The 18,603-nt window shown below is 41.6% G+C and overlaps 1 protein-coding gene across 2 annotated transcripts in view; it reads right to left on the bottom strand.

Moving 5' to 3' along the window:
- The window catches only part of RNF145 (ring finger protein 145), a 46,862-nt gene that overhangs the window by 12,961 nt on the left and 15,298 nt on the right, over positions 1 to 18,603 (bottom strand). For both annotated transcript variants that reach the window (XM_066197103.1, XM_066197104.1), the window contains exons 3-5: positions 15,550 to 15,658; positions 6,466 to 6,557; positions 1,442 to 1,677 (exon numbers count right to left, since the gene is read on the bottom strand). In XM_066197103.1, the coding sequence (XP_066053200.1) occupies positions 1,442 to 1,677; positions 6,466 to 6,557; positions 15,550 to 15,658 (437 nt within the window). The remainder of the gene's footprint in view (positions 1 to 1,441; positions 1,678 to 6,465; positions 6,558 to 15,549; positions 15,659 to 18,603) is intronic.

Below are 18,603 nucleotides of genomic sequence, written 5' to 3' on the forward strand. Positions count from 1 at the left end.
AAGAGCTGATTCCAACCTTTTGCAAGGCGTTGAGCTGTACAGACACGCAACTGTTTTACCCCAAATGTTGCCACTCATGCACAGTAAGCATATTTCTATTCTCACTGGAAAGCAGAATACTGAAGCTTTGCCAGTTAGCTCCCAAATTAATTTTTAAATCAGCAAATCTACAAGCCAGGGGAGGCTTTGATTGGATATCAGGAGAAATTTCTTCACTGAGAGGGTGGTCAAGCATTGGAAGAGGCTGCCCAGGGCAGTGGTGGAGTCACCATCCCTGGCTGGATTTAAAAGATATATGAATGTGGCCCTAAGGGACGTGTTTGAGTGGTTGGACTTGATGATGTCAGAGTTCTATTCCAACCTAAATAAATCTGTGATTCCATGGACGAGGTCAGACCAATGCTAGGTGCTGTACAAATACAGAAGGATAATCCTGCTCTAAAGACCAACTACATACAAAATAAATAACCAAACACCAATGATCAACATGACAGGCTGAGACCTTGGCACAGCACACACCTCCTGCTGCCAAGTTTTTGTTTGTGTATGACAGATATGACAGCAAACAAGAGCTTTAAAGAAGGTTTTGAAAGAGCTTAACAAGTTAGTTTTCAGTCTGCTTCTGGACTGAAGAGCAGAAGGCAAAAAAACCCAGTGGCTTGGTTTGAAAAAAAACCCAGGCAGTGGTGAGAGCTGAAACAGTGGCTCAGCCAAAAGCCAAGCAAGCATCAATCTTTTTATACTGAAATATACAGAAGTATGTATATACATATATATTATGTAAAAACCCAGGAAATGCAATGTTTCTGTACCACTGAGAAAGTGTCTTTTGAACTAAACATGTATCAGATGTCAAAGCATTAAGAAAATGGACATGACAGATCAGTCTTCTTGTTCAAGGTGCCAGTAATGTTGCTGCTCTAAAGAAAATACCACAGACTTTTCAAATCACTGTGCAAGTTAAAAATCACTAAGTTAGTGACTATTAGAGTCAAAACAACTTCAGTGTCACTTCCAATTTAGCACTTCTGTAATTACAAACACTTTTCATACAGAAAGTGTTTCTTGAAATGAACAGCGACTACAATGAATGCCCAGGGATTACCTTTCTCACTTAATAAGTCTGGAAATAAATTCCAGTCTGACACAATCTTGTCTTTTAGCCTGGATTTGGGAAGGAATAAGCAAAGCCCAAGCAAAGTGGCCATGCTCAGCTGGCCAGCAGCATAATTCAGGCTCATGTCTTAACTGCTCACCCACCCAAAGCTATCATAAATTAAAGCAAGAAGATGCTACGGATAGGAGCTTATTCGGTTGGCTAAGAAAGGATGAGTTAGCATACAAACACAGGTGCACAGAAGACAGCTAAAACGGGGGGGTTTTTTACATCCTTCCTGCATAAAAGGCTCAGAAAATAGAATAGTTACATCCACCACCTCACCTGGACAAGCTCTCTGTAGGCAGACTTCGCCAGGTTATAGGGCACCAGAAGATTTGAGGCCAGGAAGTAGAGAACTTCCAAGCCGGTGAAGATCATGGCGAATTTGTTGATGATGACGATGGTCTCGAGCGGGACGAGGCAGAGCCGGGCCAGCAGAGGGAGCATGTGCGCGGAGAAGAGCCAGATCTGCTTGGTCTTCATGACGCAGGAGCAGAGCGTGCACACCACCAGCTGCCCTGGAAACGCGACACAGCAGTTCAGAATCAAGCTGATTATCCCCTTCAGGAAAAAGCGTATTTTTAATACGTTATCTTTCCAGAACACCGTTATCAACATCCAGCATATTATGACGGCCCTAACTAGGACATCTCTGTTACGAAACCAGGCTCCTCTCTGTGTCTTTTGCTGGGTCACTAAAGTTACCCTTTCCAAAGTGTGAATGCTTTCACTTCCCAGATTAGCGAGCCCTAAACCCGAAACACATGCAGAAGCAGATTAATAAAGCCCCAGGAATAAATCATACAGAGGATAACCCAACAAGCCAGCTCTCTTTTTCCTCACCACCCCCAGCTCAGCTGAAATCCCATCAGTATCTCTACACACAGCAGCTTTTCTGAAGCCCAGCCACACTATTTCATCCTGACCTACACAAAAAAGCAATCAGAGGTCCCAAATGGCTTTTAGGGTAACAATATTTACACTGTCAAGAGGAATTACTGACCATGAACAGCAACAGGAGAACAGCCAGGTCAGCAGCTGAGACAATAATTTCATAACGCCCTGAGGCAGTTGCTCAGAATGATCACTGAAGCTTGCAAGTGACAGATAATTAACAACTAAATTCTCTTTAATAGCTGGTGGGGACACAAGCATGAGCATCTCCCCCACACACCCACAGATTTGGAGGGTGGTATTTCTAAAGCACTAAGACCACTTCAGTCTAACTGCTGCCATCAGAGATATTGAAGTTATACCCTTGATCCCAGAGAAAACTTAATGGGGCAAAATGCACACTGCCTGGATAAGAACAATCCTCATGCATCGTTTTGCAGTAAGGAATTTATGGCATATTATTTGGAAACAGACCCTTGTTCATCATCTATGTTAATTTATATCCAAATGCCACAATACGTGGTACTAAATTCAAGTGCTAATGCCCTGGTTTGGAACCACCTCCATAATGTTTGCATTTCATAACTCTCCCTGAAACCAGGAGCTGGCCTTAGGAAAAGAGAGGAGCCAGACCAAGGCCAGTAACATCTCTAGGTCAGCACAAACTTCATGTGCTCACATAAGCTCAGTGACCTTGTAAGCCCTTCTGGATGGGCTGGGGAGGGAAGCTGTGAGAGGAGAAACAGCAGTACCAGGGTTTCGCTTTCATTCTGCCAAGCTTCCCTACCTAGGGCAGGACTTCTGCTTTCAAAATAACTGCAACAGAGCTGAAAGCAATCTCTAGTCTCTACTACTTAAGCATACAAAGTTCTCCCTCCTTCACGCTGTCCCCTTTCAAGTTAAAAGTCCTACTGTCAATTTGACAGATGTATTCCTGAATTAGCAGATGTCTCTGCAGAACAAGCACCCTTGCTCTCAGCGAGACACTATCAGCATACTGGGTCTTCTGAGCCTCAGAGAAAGTTACTCTACTCATCTCTTTAGACGTTCAGCAGACTCCAGCTCTGAAGCATTCTCCCTCTGCTTTGTTGTTCTCTGCCCACACACACGTTGCTACAACCCTATTTAAGACACCACCAGCACACTGCTGTGCTGTCATATTCAGGAGCCTGGCAGGCGGCTTGTGAGGATTTCTGCGACTCATGGTAACTAAGGCAACTCAGCTTCACACACAAAGGGACACAAACACCAGCATCCAATGTGTTCTTCAGCATTTAATAAGTGTCGTCATCTGAAATCAAATATTGCAACAGCATCACATCAAACAATCCAGCGCTCTCTGATCACAAATTAGAGCCTCTGAGTTCAGTCTCAGTAAACAGCAGAACCTGCTTTCCTCCAACAGCCTTGTGTGGAGTGTGCTGCTCATCCCTGCTGAACTCTGGCCCTCCCACCCTTTAATTTAAACACTGATCAAAAGCTCCTTGTCATGGGAAGAAGAAGTGTGCACACCATCAAAGGAAATACATGGAGCACTTTCTCTGGAAGTTCCAATCTCTTCCCTGAAGTGTGCACCTTGTCAATTCTCAACCCCTGCAGGAAAGGCATGAATGCCTCCAGAGGAGCTTTGAGTGATGGTACTTCCCATTTTAAACTGGGGTAGCAGCACCTTAGTTCAAGACAGCCAATCTCCGTCTGCAGTAAATCATACTTTATCTGCAGCTGGAGCTGCACAGTGTCAATCATCAACATCACACAGCAGGATCAGCCAGAGAAAGCAACCTCACATCAAACAGATTTTAACACTTAAGGTATCTGCTACAACTATCAAATCCAGGTGAATGTTTGCATCCTGTAAACTGAAATGCTTTGGCCTGAAAACTGACACCCAACAGCTGCAACACCCCTGGAAGACACTGTTCAGGGTCCTCTGCTAGGGAATGAGGCAATAAGGAAGAAATCCATTGTGTGAACTTCCTGCCCATTCTTTTCCCTTCCCCAAACCTCCACAGATACATTAAATATTGCTGACAGGTAGCCAGAGCCTCTCAGCTCATAAGCTACTGGAAAATGTTCAACAAGATAGCTGACATGGCACAGCCACTGTACAAGTCACTTGGAGTAGAGAAGCACCTTTATTTCATTCACAGTTTTAGAAAGCTGATGTTAACAAACTCCCTGGCTACATCAGGGACTTACTCAATAACAAGGTATCCTAAACTTAATATAAACCCCCATTACTGTGCCATAAGAATAAGCAAATCTTCATGGTAGCATCACTTGCAAAAGCACGCAGCAGCTTTGAGAAGTTCACAGCTGATGTGCTCCCAAAGTGGCTCATTCATCCAAGGGGCCATCTCCAAAGACATTTATTTCCTCCATCCAGCACTTAGGAACACATTATTATCCCCTGACAACAGTCATCAGGCTGAGTTAAATGCAGGGGAAGGAATGACTATGAGATTCCATTCAGAGAATTAATGAATGAAAGCATTTACAAAGGTTATGTTTGTGAACCAAGTGATACTGTATATCATTCCCTTAAATCTGACCAGAACTTCAGGAACCAGAGCTGTACCAGTAGTAGCATTTTTCCATTCCCTCATGCACCTGCTCTGGTGCCTGTCAGCAGTGCTGCAGCACAACACCCTGTCAGAATGTGTGAGAAGAAGATGGAGCAAAGCACCTGTACATTCATTTTGCTGTGAAGAAAGCACCACTCAGTGCTGTGCACTCCCGAGACTCCGCTGAATAAACACCCTTGCATCCAACAAATCAGAGAAAACATTTCATATTTATACAAAACACTGTCAAGCCTCACAGACCACTTTCACAAGTCTTCCCCAAAGATGACTGCTTGTCATCAAGACCAAAATTACATTTTCAAGTTGGCTTTGAAAGAAAAAGGAAAATTAAGATTGGGGTATTAAATATGTTAGCACATACCCATTTGCTAGTACTCACAAGCACCTATTTCTGAAACACAGTTACAGTAAGGGGACATTGTAGTCTGATACTCACTACAACCCAAAACTGTAATGAATAAAACAATTATCTTTTTCTCATTTGTTTTAGTCCCTGTTATAACTAGATGCAGCATGCTGGGTTTGACTCTCGGTTTTTAGGTATTACTGAATGACACAATGCCTCCTGATCTCTTCCTGCCCAGGCCTGCAAGATGCTTTGTGAAGCTCTCTGAGGGATTCTGCTTTACCATAAAATCCTGCATTGCACCTGGGAGAGATCCACAGGACTAATTACAAACATTTTCTCATTAAAAATATGCCAAAAGCTTTAGGTGTACTTTGGTGTCATTTGACAAGACAGGAAAATATATCGAGACATTCAGAAGAGAGAGGAAACAATATCTAAATAATCTTTCCTTGAAAATGACCTGTGTTAGTTCTATTAAAATATTAAAATCGAAGACAAATGCCACATTTGAAAGTAAGGATGCAGGCAAACAGGAGATGGGTAAATTCTGTCAGACCTAACATACTGTAAAGTAGTAAACCCATTTTTATCTGCCAGTAGCAGCTGCAAGGAAACAGAAAGCAGCTGAGTTTTGCCAACGGTAGTACATGGCTGACTAAATCTGTCAATAATCTGATGAAAACCACAGATCTTAGTGAAAGGAATTAAGGAAGATTTTTCTTCCAAGCTTGTCTCAGGCATCATTTAAAAATACACATGGTGTATATGTGTGTATGTGTATTCCAGTATGCTCTCAGGAGAACATATGGTTTGGTGTAGCAACCTTAACACTGAATTTATTCTCTTCCAGTCAAAGTTCAAAGGGTAAGGAAACACTGGCAAGTCCAATTCTACATGATTTATTTGGGATTTTTAGGTAGGGAAGTCATCTCTGCCATTAATCAAACAATTTAAACGTGTTTGACTTGTTATTCCTTAATTCTTTAATTAGAAATATCCTCAGGACTCTGTAAAAAACAGTAACCTGAAGTCCCATGCTCACACCCACCATTGTATTTCACCAGATTTTGTAAGAGAATGACAGTGTTTAGCTATAAAGCCAATAAAGATTTAATGTGTACAACACCTGCATTGACAAAAATACTTCAAATGCATATAACTATTGAAATTTCTACAGAACTTTCCATATAAAGGTTATTATAGGCACTCTAGTTGTTCTGAATCAGACTGCATAGTCTGAGAAAACCAGAGGCAGAGCATAACAGACTTTCAGAGCTACAAGTATACGGGGTGTTGATAAATCAGTGGCACAGAAAAAGCCAGGCAGGATACAGCTATCCTCCCATGCCTCTTGCATATTAATAAGAATCACAACAAGTTAAAGTAATAAAGAAGATTAGAAACCAAGAGGTAAAACATGCATAGGTTGCAATGAAGAGAATTAGAGCTCTCTCCTCTCAATTATTTAAAGCACTTACCTACTAAAGCAGTCATGAAACGGTTCATAGAGAGAGGCTCCAAGTACATTGGTCCTTCATAGCCTGATTCCAGTTCGCTCCTTACATAATCCCTAAAAAACACAAACCCACAAACTATTACAATCCTTCTGATTCAGACAAGAAGCAGTTTATTCATTCCACATATATGTAACTTCAGTGTACATCACAGCCAATTAACTAAACTGCAAAAAGTAATATTAACACTTCTGTTCCAGCGGTTGTGCTGACGGAAGGAGCCAACTGAGGCATGACTTAAGGGAGAGCAGAATTATCTGTAATTAGACTCACTGGCAGAGCTGTAAAAAATCCTTTGGGACATCTAAGCTGTTCTTCAGAGCGTGGCCTCAAAACTGCTTATTGACAAAGCCTCTTAAGCACCATTCCATTTTTAAGTATCCTTATTAAGTGTTTTTCTTCCTAACAATAATTTCTTTTCCCACCAGCAACATGTGAAAAAAAAAATGAGAGCTTGATAGAGAGAACTTCCAATTTCATGCTTATAGTATTTTGTACTTAAGAAGTTCTTTGCATTCAATTAAAAAAATAAGTATGAAGGAAAAGCAACAGTCATGGACTAGAGTCAGGAACAGAGCTGCTACACCACCCCTTCGTCCAACACGATTTAAAAATTTAGCTCTATCCTACCAGAAACCTACAAACTGGTGAAACACTATAGACAGATACAGTAGGAGAGCCTGAAAATCTGTAATTCCCCTCAGAAAAGGTGGGCTGGGAGGGTGGGCTCTGGCAACTAAAGTGAAAGGTAAGAACCTGAGGACCCTGGGCAGTTTTCTGCAGTTGCTGGTCACCATTGGCTCTGCCCTAGAGTGGGTTAACACATCAACAGAACTCAAGTATGAACCTCCCACTAAGAGCAGGCATTTCACACCTTCAGAAGCTGATCCTGGACCTTCACAGCAGGAATTCTGCAGTAGCTCCTTAATCCCCTGCCCTCAGACAGCAGGCAATACTCCTGACCTTCCACATCCAGATCCCCAGCTCATTTTTCTGCCATGCCCTGTGACCCTTCCTGCTCCACTCCGGGGCAGCTGCAGCTCCACCCTCACCTGCCTCAGGGCACCACCAGCAGCACAAAACCCCTGTTTCTGCTCCTGGCTGATCCTGTCCAGCACTCACATCTACCTGCATCACATCCCGGGAATGCCAGACAGACACACTCGGTCTGACCCCGCATGGAGCTCACGGAGTCTGTTTGCTCCAGGGGTAGTTCAGTTATTCCGTGTTTATTTTTATCACTGAGGCGAGCCACACTTGCTGGGAACAGATGCAAACAAAGCACAGCAAAACAGGACAGGAAACCACAGCCAGTACAAGAATTGCTCTTTTTATTTCAGTGCAGAAATAGATGCAACTTAGTGCTACTGGGATCATTCATTTCTCCCCAGAAATGTGCGAATACACCCTGTTCCTAGGATTAGCTTGCTACCCCAAGCAAAGGTATTCACATTTTCACTTGCAAAAAAATCTCTGGAATTCAAGATATAAATCTCAAAGTACTAAAACAAACACTTCAAAGCCTGTTCTTCAGAGCTGACAACGCTGCCTACTCAGAGCAGCTTTTCAAGTGTCATAGTATATGCGAGGTATGTTGAAATGAGTTCTTTAGATGCAATCTACAATTAAAAACACACGAGGACTGAAAAGGCACCTAAAATGACAATTCTAGACAGAAATCTTCCCCCCGTTCTCGGGTATAGCTAAGCATAAGTGCTTTTTTTCCACCTTCCAAAATCCATAAGGTTGTAATCCTTTGGGCAAAGGGGTTTTTTATTTATTTACATCATATGGACCAGCAGAAAGCACCTTCTGAAAGCATCAGCAACACAAACAGGATAATCCATCACTTACAAAAGAGAGAAAAAAATAACAGCACTTGCAAGACGCTGGAGATGGCTTTTTGTCTTAGCAAAACCATGCTCCAGCCTCAAATTTTGGTTGGAAACACTGGCTATTTCTAAGCTGCTGGAAGGATACCAGTGAAGAGATGAAGTTTTTTCTGTATTTGTTAGGAAACAGGTTATAAAATCATCCAGGACACTAAGTGCAGCAAGATGACCTTACACAACACAGCCAAGACACACGAACAAAGCTGCACTTACAGTTGCTTCTTCAACACCAGAACGTGCTTGGAGATGACCCAAATTTCTTGGAGCTACATTTCTTGCTGTTGTCTGATTCAGCCATCTGCACAGAGGTCTGCACTTGCCTGAATTCTCTAAGTAACTCTCAATCATAACTGAGTTTTAGGCCCACCAGTGTGGAGAAGCAATGTTTTAAGATCTCCTAAATTTTTTAAACAGTATTTGTAGCTGCTGTCTGAATGAGGAAAGTGAAAGCAATGATTCTCCTATTACCAGTACAAACACAAGGATCTTTTGGCACAGACACCAATCAGAAGATGCCTCGAACAGCTGCAGTGCCATACAAGATGCTGAAAAAAGCAAGTGCCTGCACTCAATTTTGATCAATTAAAGCCGTATTAATCTCCAGCTTTTACATTTGAGGATTGTTCACTTTACTGCAGCAGTGTGAGAAAACAAGAATGCTAAAATCATTATTTACTAGTTAATGAAATGACTGAAACTACATTACTTTGGAAAATTAGGATTTAAGAATAAAGCCTAGATCATACTGCCTGCTGTTCATTCTGCAGATGCATTCCCAGGATCATTTAACCCAACTGCTGGCCTGTTAGCAGGTACCCATGGACAGCCATGACTAAATTGCTCCAAAGGTGATCATTTTTCACACATGATTGGTTTTCTTTGTTACTGAAGTACAAAAAGGTCTTCCACTACTAAAAATGTGCTTTATAATTGACTGACATAAGGTACAGTGGTTATCTGATCTGACTCATATTGCTGACATTTACTTTGGCTGATTAGTCTCCACTGTCAACATCAAACACGCTCTCATAGGTTTCTAATCTCTACAGACTATCTTAAAATTAAGTGTATTTTAAGTTTATCCATAAGAAACAATTCAGGCTCTTGCTCCCTCCCTTCTCATTTTAAGCTCAGTGAAGCCCAACACACTTGGGATACAATCATAGTAAAACTGCAAAACATGAAATAACATAATGATGTGAACTCCAGTTTTTGCATTAACTGTGTGTTTAATCTCATCACTTCTATCCTGCATAACTGCATCACTTATTTTCTCAAGCTGCTTTTTGCTGGAAATGGGTAAAAGAAATGTGATTCTTTTAAGCAAGACATTTGTGCTACTACATATAAAATAAAACCAGTATCCACCTTCCTTGTCAGGAGTAGCAGGACTGTGGTAAATTAACTTAGTTGGCTGAATTCTTTTAAATTGTGTTCTTTTGTCTGAGTAGTTTTCCTTAGCATGAGGAGCTGAAGTTGTGGAGTTTTCAGCCACGAGCTGCAAGCTCCCACCTAGGAAAGCTGAACTTATCCTGAACTTCTGCTCAGTTACACCAAGGGAGGCCCTGAGACCAGTGTGAACTCTGGTTCACAGCAGAAGCTGCAACCCAGATAAAAGCAGCCACACCCACCTGGAGACAGAGAAAGAATCCAAGAGGGGACAGGAAAACCCCAGACCACCCACCACTGGAGCAAGGAGTGTGTGCAAAGCACATGAAGAGTGGATGAAGGATGGGTGCATTGACTGGAAGGGTACAAAGGCTCCATGATTTCTGTGTTCGGGGTCCCTGGCTGCAGGCACCCAGCTCAAGCTGTTCCTGTTGCTGTGCCATTCCACTGTTAAACTAATTTTTCTTGCTATTGGAAACTGCCGTAGGGAACCAGATGGGATCTCAGACCACTTTAACAACTTTGTCCCTAAACACCCAAGTGCTGGCATTGGGTGAGCTCACCAGGTACCTCTGGAGGAGGAGGCACTCAAGGGTGAGTGTTTAAACTGCTCAGGCAGATTTGGAGAAGGTCCTGCAGTGGGTTTGTCCCTCTCAGTATCAGCCTGTGTTTGAGTTCCTCCGCTACTGCAGCTCACTCACAGCTGCACAGCCTGACCAGACAGTGATGTGCACACAGAAAGGGGATTCAATTCCACATGTAAAAATGGGGTTCAAGTCCCTCATAGCAATGGGAAATACAATCCTTTAGAGACAAACTGTTAGTCAAATCTGAAACGAAGACTGGATCCAGCTGCACCTACACACCTCTCTGAACCTTGTGACTCCACAGGAGGGTCTCCCTGACAATCTTCTTACTGCTTTTTCTTTATTCTGTCTGGTAACAGGGAACAAACTCAGCGTAGAAAAGGGGATGCCCTTGGCCAAGGTACTGCAAAATTGGGAAAAGATTTATGGTACAGCTCAATTATCTAAAGAGCACACAGTGGCCTTGTGCCAGGAGGAATGGCCATATATTACTGAGACAGCTGGTGGGGGCCCCAGGAAATTTGGCCACTACATGGAACTTTCAATCAATTAAGACTCACTTATTTACGACTCCGCTCAGAGGATAAAAGCCCTGGACAAATGCATTACTGTTTTAGGAAAAGAAAATTGGATACACCAGTCTCATGTCAAAGCAGGGGTGAGTAACCAGCCAGCTAATGAATGATGGCACTATGATGAACTGATACTCTGAAGAGATGAAGTGGGACAGCTCACTCACCACTCTTGGTGCTGTTAACCCAGATGATCACAGCTGCATGGCTAAGTACATAATCAATGCACAATTCAGTGTGGTATAAAGTTAACAAGAGTAAAGAGGAGCTAATTCACATAGATTGTTAGGGGCTGGGTGACCAAAGCTCGGTAAAACCCAAAGCAGCAGCTCTCATTTTTTGTTGTGAATCTAATACAGGTCATGATCCAACTTTAACAGAGAGAACCAGCAAGGCCAAAGTTGATTGCCCCAGTGCTACTGTTGTTTAATATTCAATTGCAGCTGCTGTGTGTGGTTGGACACCGGATTTCAAATAAATACAATATCTGTTAATGAGACCTGTGAAAAAAGTTAATACCAACCCCTGCCTGCCTGCCCAGCACAATGAGCTTGGCCACCAGATCTCCACAGGTAAGGGAGGAGTTGATCCCACAAATTTCTGACATCAGCACTGGCCTTTAGCTGCATCCAAGCACAATTGTAGACACAATCTATGGTAGCTACAACCATAAGAGAAGGGGAAGGGCGTATCTTACAATTTGAAATTAAAAAGAAAAAAAAAAGAGAGAAAATGCAACTGATTTTGACAGAGAATTCCAGCTGTGGAGGTATCCAGCCAATTTCCCATATAGCCTCAGAGCAATAATGGCACAGCTTTTGTCTCAACAACATGCACTACATCAGAATACACCACAGACCCGATGCCTGTATTAAGATTGAATCATGATGGAACTGCTCTCTACCCACTAGAGCTGAGTATGGGCCCCACAAAAGAGTATCAAATTGCAGACTGTCAATGCTGATGCGTGTGTTGTTGGAGAACAACAGGGATTTATTTGTGAAAGTAAAACCATCAAAGCTCAAGACATTTGTTTTGACACTGAACAAAACATCTGTCACTTGAAATACATTCCAAAGAAAGCCCTGAAACTGTACTTGCCTATGTTGGAAAAGGACATGTTTGTGTAAGAACTCTTTGTAATCTTATGTTTGTAAATACCATCACTGTAGGGATAAATAATCACTCAATTAACTTCTAACTGTAGAAACACTGTGGGATGCAATTTTCATTATTCAGCTCCTATTATGTCCAGTCAATGGTTACAGTCCAATTATACTTAAACTAAAATTTACTACCTATCCCCATCTGAATAAACCCTGCACTGGTGAAGAAGCCACTAAAACCTGATGACCTGTATCAACTGCTGGAACGTGTCCAAAACAATGGACAAAAAAATTCCAGTCACCATTCAGTGCAGAAGAAGATGCATCATGCCATGGGAAGAGTGAAGAAGGAGGCACAACACTGATGGTGGAAAACTCTCTTTGGGTGCTCACCAACAGCAATTCAATCTATATTAAGATGCTCTGTCCAGTGGTGACCTCTGTTCACTCTGCTTATATTGTGCCTGTTGCTTGCAATAACGTTGTACAGGAGACTAAGGCTTGTATTTAAAGACTTCCTGAGTTCCTTCTGGCACGTGAGCAGGAATGTTTAATTTAAAAAAGCAGGACTGCTGTAAATCAAGTTTAGTTAGCTGTGTTCTTTTAACTGTCTTCTTTTGTCTGAGTGGCTTTGCTTAGCAAAAGTAGCTAAGGCTGCCACAAGCTCCAAACTCTCACCAGCTCCAAGCTCCCACCTAGAAAAGTCAAACTTACATTGAAATTCTGCTCAGTTACATGAAGGGAGGCCCTGAGACCAGTGTGAACTGGAAGATAAAGAGGCCACAACTCAGCAGAAGCTGCAACCCAGTCAGATAAAAGCAGCCAACACCCACCTGGAGACAGAGAAAGAATCCAACAGCGGACAAGAAGATCCCAGACCAAAACCCACCATTGGAGCAAGGGGTATGTGCAAAGCACATGAAGAGTGGATGAAGGATGGGTGCATTGACTGGAAGGGTACAAAGATCCAGGGATTTGTGTGCTCTGGGTCCCTGGCTGGAGGCACTCAGCTCAAGCTCTTCCTATTCCTGTGCCACTCATTAAACTATTTTTTCCTGAAATTGGAGACTGCTGCAGGAAACCTAAGGCAAAGAGATTTCCTTAAATTGGATTTTGGGTATTTAAAGCTGACTTCTCTTTTTTCCATAAACAGATGGCATGTTATTTCCACCCAAATTGCCAGGTTAGCATGCTACATACAAATGTAGCATCTTCTGGGATGCTCCAAGTATTCACAAATATTACCTAAACCATCTTTACACAGTAAGGTAATTCTCAGTTCAGTAGGCAAGGAAACAAAACATTTAAAAAATTAAGTGACTTGTCAAGGTCACATAAACCTGGAAGTCTGAAGTCAGAGCTTAACTATAAAATTCAGATGATCTTATTCCCAGACTTGCAGATGAACTGTAAGCTATTTCTGGGGTGGAAAAAAAGCACTGAAAGCTGAAGTCTTTCAACAGCTCCGAATTTCCAGGACACTGCAGAGTCACAAGTGCCAGATGATTCTGGTCTTGTTCTATAATTTGCACTAACCAAACTGGCCTCAATATAAGACCTCTCCATCGGTCTTAAATAGCATCCCAACTGGTAGTGCATGCAGGCAAGTCCTTGGAAGTTTTCAGCTCTGAGCAGAATTACTAACAAAAAACACTGAAAAACAGTTTGCACATGTGACTACTGTACGTCTTGTTATGATCAGGCTGCTAAATAGAAACATAAGTTGGAACTGGATAGCTTTGGCAATAAGAGGAAAGGCTCTGCCAACAGATATGTCTGTCACGTTTTACTATTTTCAATATGAAAACTAATGGGATTCAAAAATTCTTTTGTTAGGATAATTCAAGTGTCACTCCCCACACGATTCCCTGATTGTACAAGGGCTTCAGCTGAGAGCCCCTTGCTCTGTGCCTCCTCCCAAACCAAATCAGCCTTACGCCTGGGGAATGGGGGAGCTCACTCAGAAGTGTCAGCAGCTACATCTGCCTTGCAAAATACCTCGGGAATACTGCTGGACTATTTGAATCCATGACATCTTTTAATTAAAAATATTTTTTCTGCTAGTTGATGCAAGATTTAATTAAAGTCTTTATTAACTCACTCCAGGAGCACCAAATAGAGAAAGCTAAGAAGGAACACACAGAACAGTCCAAGCAATAGTTACTAAACATGTTACAATAAAGCCTATAAAGTCTCAAACCTCAGAAAGCAACAGAAGTCAGAATTCCTTTTACACAGAAATACAAACAAGGTATTAAAAGTAAACACAGTGCTATCCCTTAATGTGTCAACCAAACACATAACATCTCCCTTTCTTATAAAAAATTTAAACACCTGGAGTGGCATAAACACCTCCAGCTGTAAGTGTTCTGGACCAATGAGCCAGATGGGGCAAAGTGTTTGATGGGCATTTGTTTGTTACTAGATTTATTATTTCAACACTTAAATAATGTTTAGGTTGCTTTTTCTAATAAATAAGCCTTTAAGCCTGTAAGAAGCACCCACAAACTCCATCAGAACTCCCCGAGGATGACAAATAAACCCTTTTTTCCCTCCCATCGAGGCAATAGAAGGCTGTAACTCCTCTCTTGTACTCTCATCCTTTTCAGGAAATCACTAACTGCAACTCTGACAGCCACAACAGCGACGTGTCAAATCATCACAAAACCTTCATTAACATTCCCCTGAACTGCAACATATCAAGAAAGACATTCCAGCAAATGCTCTGGAACAACAATTTTGATGCGGAAATAACAAAACTCTCATTTCCATTAGATCAACTGAAAGCATTTTTAAATGTTTCCCATCAGCAGGCACCAAAATAATTTTCCAAACTTCCCATGCAAAGCCTTTAATGTGATGGCAATGTCTTTGGTTCCAATTAAACATCATGTCAGTATGAAAGTTTACACTAGCTTTCAACAGATTTAGCTGGGGCCAAACAAAGATGGTTCCTTTTGTCTTGTTTGACTCCCAGCCTCCCGCTCTGCGTTTTAGATCCAAAACACCTGCTTCCACTGTTAACTCAAATTTGTGGAATGCATTTTAAGAAGAAATTCCACTACTACTTTGCTTTTACTGGATTCCAGATCTCTATTTGCTCTCTCTCCCGACATGCCAGGAAACTAAAAGTAACATCCTGTCTGCTGTGTAAAACACCCCAGTGCTGAAAGCATTTTAGCTGAGCCACTGAGTAACTTAGATTTCCACATAAGAGGCCACATTTCGTCTTGTGGTAAGTGCTTTCTCTCCTTAAGATTGGTGGGCATTACACTCCCCAGGCAAGTAGCTCCAAATTCCTGGTGTATGACTTCAAAGAACTACTTGACTGCATATTTAATTCTGTAAGCTTTCCCAAAGAGGAAGAACAGCAAGATATATTTAGGTGTCTGACATAGAAAAAAGGCCTCCACAAAACCACTTACAGAAAATATTAAGAAAATTACTTTTATTTTTCTAATTCTCAAACCAAGCTAAAAAAAATTAATCCATTTATTCTTACCTGGAAATTTGGTGCCCAGCATAAAGCAGCAGTGCAGTCAAAAAGTACAGGTAAAGCTGAACCAGGTGTTGCCTTGGTAAAGTCAGGAGCACAACACTTAAGATGTAACCTGTAACAAAAAGCAGAAGTCGATATTTTAAAAAAATACTAAATAACACCAAATTAAAGTAACACTTAGCACGTTCACAATTTAAGATGGGGACACACATATTTTACTCCATATTAATCACATAAAAGCCCACTCCAGATGTCAGGGGTTGCACAAATCAAGGACAAGACCTGCCACAGCCTACGATTTGTAGCTTTTTATCCCAGCAGTTCCTGCACTTCTCATTAGCATTTAGTAAGGCTGCTGAAAATGACCCAATGCAGATCCAGCTTCACTCTTTAAGACCACAGCCTGGCTGCTCAGCAGCCTCTCCAAGCAGCAGAACCCTGATCCTTATTTTCCTAAGGATCTCTCTCAGAGACTCAAATAAAGCAGTACTTTGAAGTCCACTCCATAACTGGGTGGTAATGTCCATACTCCTTCTTTCCAGACAGGCTGTGGGTCAAAAACCCAGCCCATGGTGCCCTTAAGAATATTCATTTCCAAGCTCTCTCTCCATCACTGCAGTGCACTTCTGCTCTTTCTGAAGGTCAGTTCAAGTGCCTGGCACTGAAATCCATTTAGGAAAACAACCCAGAAACAGCCAACAACTCCCCTGAAGCTACGAACAAAATGCTAGAGAACACATCCTGACCCTCACAGCTACACCAGTCATGTCACATTTAAAGTTTCATACATTTATTCAGCAACATCAGGCACAGTCTTTATAGCTGAGTTAATTTATATTTTGAGCTTTTAAAATATATTTAATAATGCAACTCTAGATTAAGCACTCATAAGCAGTGGCACAACCAGGTACTATAAAACAGCTGGGGAACACAGCATGTTCCAATATTTGAAAAAGATACTATTTCAGAGTCAGTATTTATGAAGACGTATTTTAAGGCTGCTTAGTATCTGCCACGTTCAATAAGCCACCTCTGTAAAATTCTACCAACAGTTTGGTCTTCAAAAATCTTGCAAGATGCTCTTAGAAAAAGCAACAGAGCCACAGGATGCCAAGCAGAGAGAGATCAATTCAGATAAGACAGATGATAGGATCAGTGATAGACAGACAAAGACTATTTACTTACCCTTTGAAAATACCAGTATATCATTTCTGTATTTAACATTAAAGATAATTTTTCAATCATCTTCATGAAGTGGATGTGACAAGTTGCACATTTGTCTCAGGATGTGCTTTTTACAAAGCTGAAGTAATCGATAGTTTCTTTTATTAAAATCAAGTGTCATACAAGGCACTAATTCTGTACAGCATCACTTTGACCAGAGGGCTGGAGCACCTTTCCTGTGAGGACAGGCTGGGGGAGTTGGGGCTCTTGAGCCTGGAGAACAGAATAGTTTTTATTTTGAGCTTTTTTAAAGGGGTCTGAAACACAGCACTCCATCAGTTTCCTTCGAGAGACTGCTTTATACAGAATAACTTGTTTCTACTAACAGCACATCAGACCTTCTCCACCATCAGTTTTCTTCACAAATACCTGCATTTTCTGGAGTTCCTGTTTTCTGTCCACCACCTTCCTTCTACCAAACACAGGAATGACAAGAGCAGGAACTCCTCAGCAGTCTCCATGAAGAGATTTATCTACCTTGCACCACACCACAGCCTCCTGAGCCAGCTCCCGAGCTCTCAAACCATCTGCAAACATTCCTGCACCTCATCTCTGCTGCATTCACCCCTTTCCCTGGATTCCTTTGTGAGGGACAATTCTCCCTGAGGAACAACCCACAACTATCTATCATTCCAGCACGTGAGTCAAAGCTCTCTAAACCTTTCCTTCTCACTGTAGCCTGTGACTCACCTTCAGGTGGAAAACTAAATGGAGTTTATTATACAGTCTTTTATTCCCCTATTACTCTATAAATAGTTATGGAATACCTGTTTACTGTATCTGTATTTAAGCTCTGTCATCTTTACCTTGCTCTATCACAAGAAAGTCTGCTCCTTGGCCATGTGATGATGTACCTGAGCAATGGTACGATCATTTCTGTAAAAATAACATTTATGTAAAAGTAAAGTTTTAGAGGGCAGTAACAAACACATGATACATAAAAGGATTTTAGATATTGCTTAAGTTCATTTTTCTCCACATGATCACAGCTTTCATCAAAATACTTAGGATCCTTCAGGAGTGGAAAAACCCATAAAAGACTAAATTAAAAGATGAAGAAAGTACTGTCACAGTGCCTTCTAACCAGCAGGCTTCCACACTGCACAGATGCTCAGATCTGTGCAGGGAAGCAGCACGAGACAGCCAAGGTTACTGCAGAAGCTTCAGCAATGAACTCCATTGCTCAGGCGTTTGGGCTGGAATGTAAATGTTCACTTTGAAGCAGCCATTTGGTTTAATTGTTAGGACTTTGAAAAGGGGGAGAGCAACAGACATTTCAAGTAGTTCCCTTTCAATCTTATTTACAATTTCCTCTTGTGACTTGGTAAGAAGGAGATTTCAGTACACTTCATACTGCAATATTTGCATTTTTGCTGCAGAGGCCCTATTCCCAAAGTGGCACCAACCTCATTTTTATCAACAAAGCTTTGCCAAAAAGAAAAAGGCAGACCAAATAATTCTCTACCAATCCATCTGATTGCAGAAGAAAAGGAAGACAAGCTCAAATTCAGACACACTTGCAGTAATATGCTATTCCCTTTGTTCTCATGCAGACAAATGAAATAATTAGTGTATGGTGTAAAGAAGATTCCACTTGAAAAAAAAAAAAAAAGGACCAGGAAATATAATTTCTCACAGAAGCTTTCTCATCTAAATCACTACATTCTGTTTTCATTTGCACCTCCTCTGCCAGAAGAAAACACGATGCTGAGAACATATATCCCTTTGGAGAGAGTCCCCACACACAAGGACTTACAGTTTGAGAAACAGTCATCTTACTGGGTAACCTCTGAGCAGGGGTTAACAATAACTAACACTCACTTCCATCCAAAG

The sequence above is a fragment of the Chamaea fasciata genome, unplaced genomic scaffold, assembly GCF_029207755.1.
Source record: "Chamaea fasciata isolate MVZ Bird 193981 ecotype frontalis unplaced genomic scaffold, bChaFas1.0.hap1 SCAF_15, whole genome shotgun sequence".
NCBI lineage: Eukaryota > Metazoa > Chordata > Aves > Passeriformes > Sylviidae > Chamaea > Chamaea fasciata.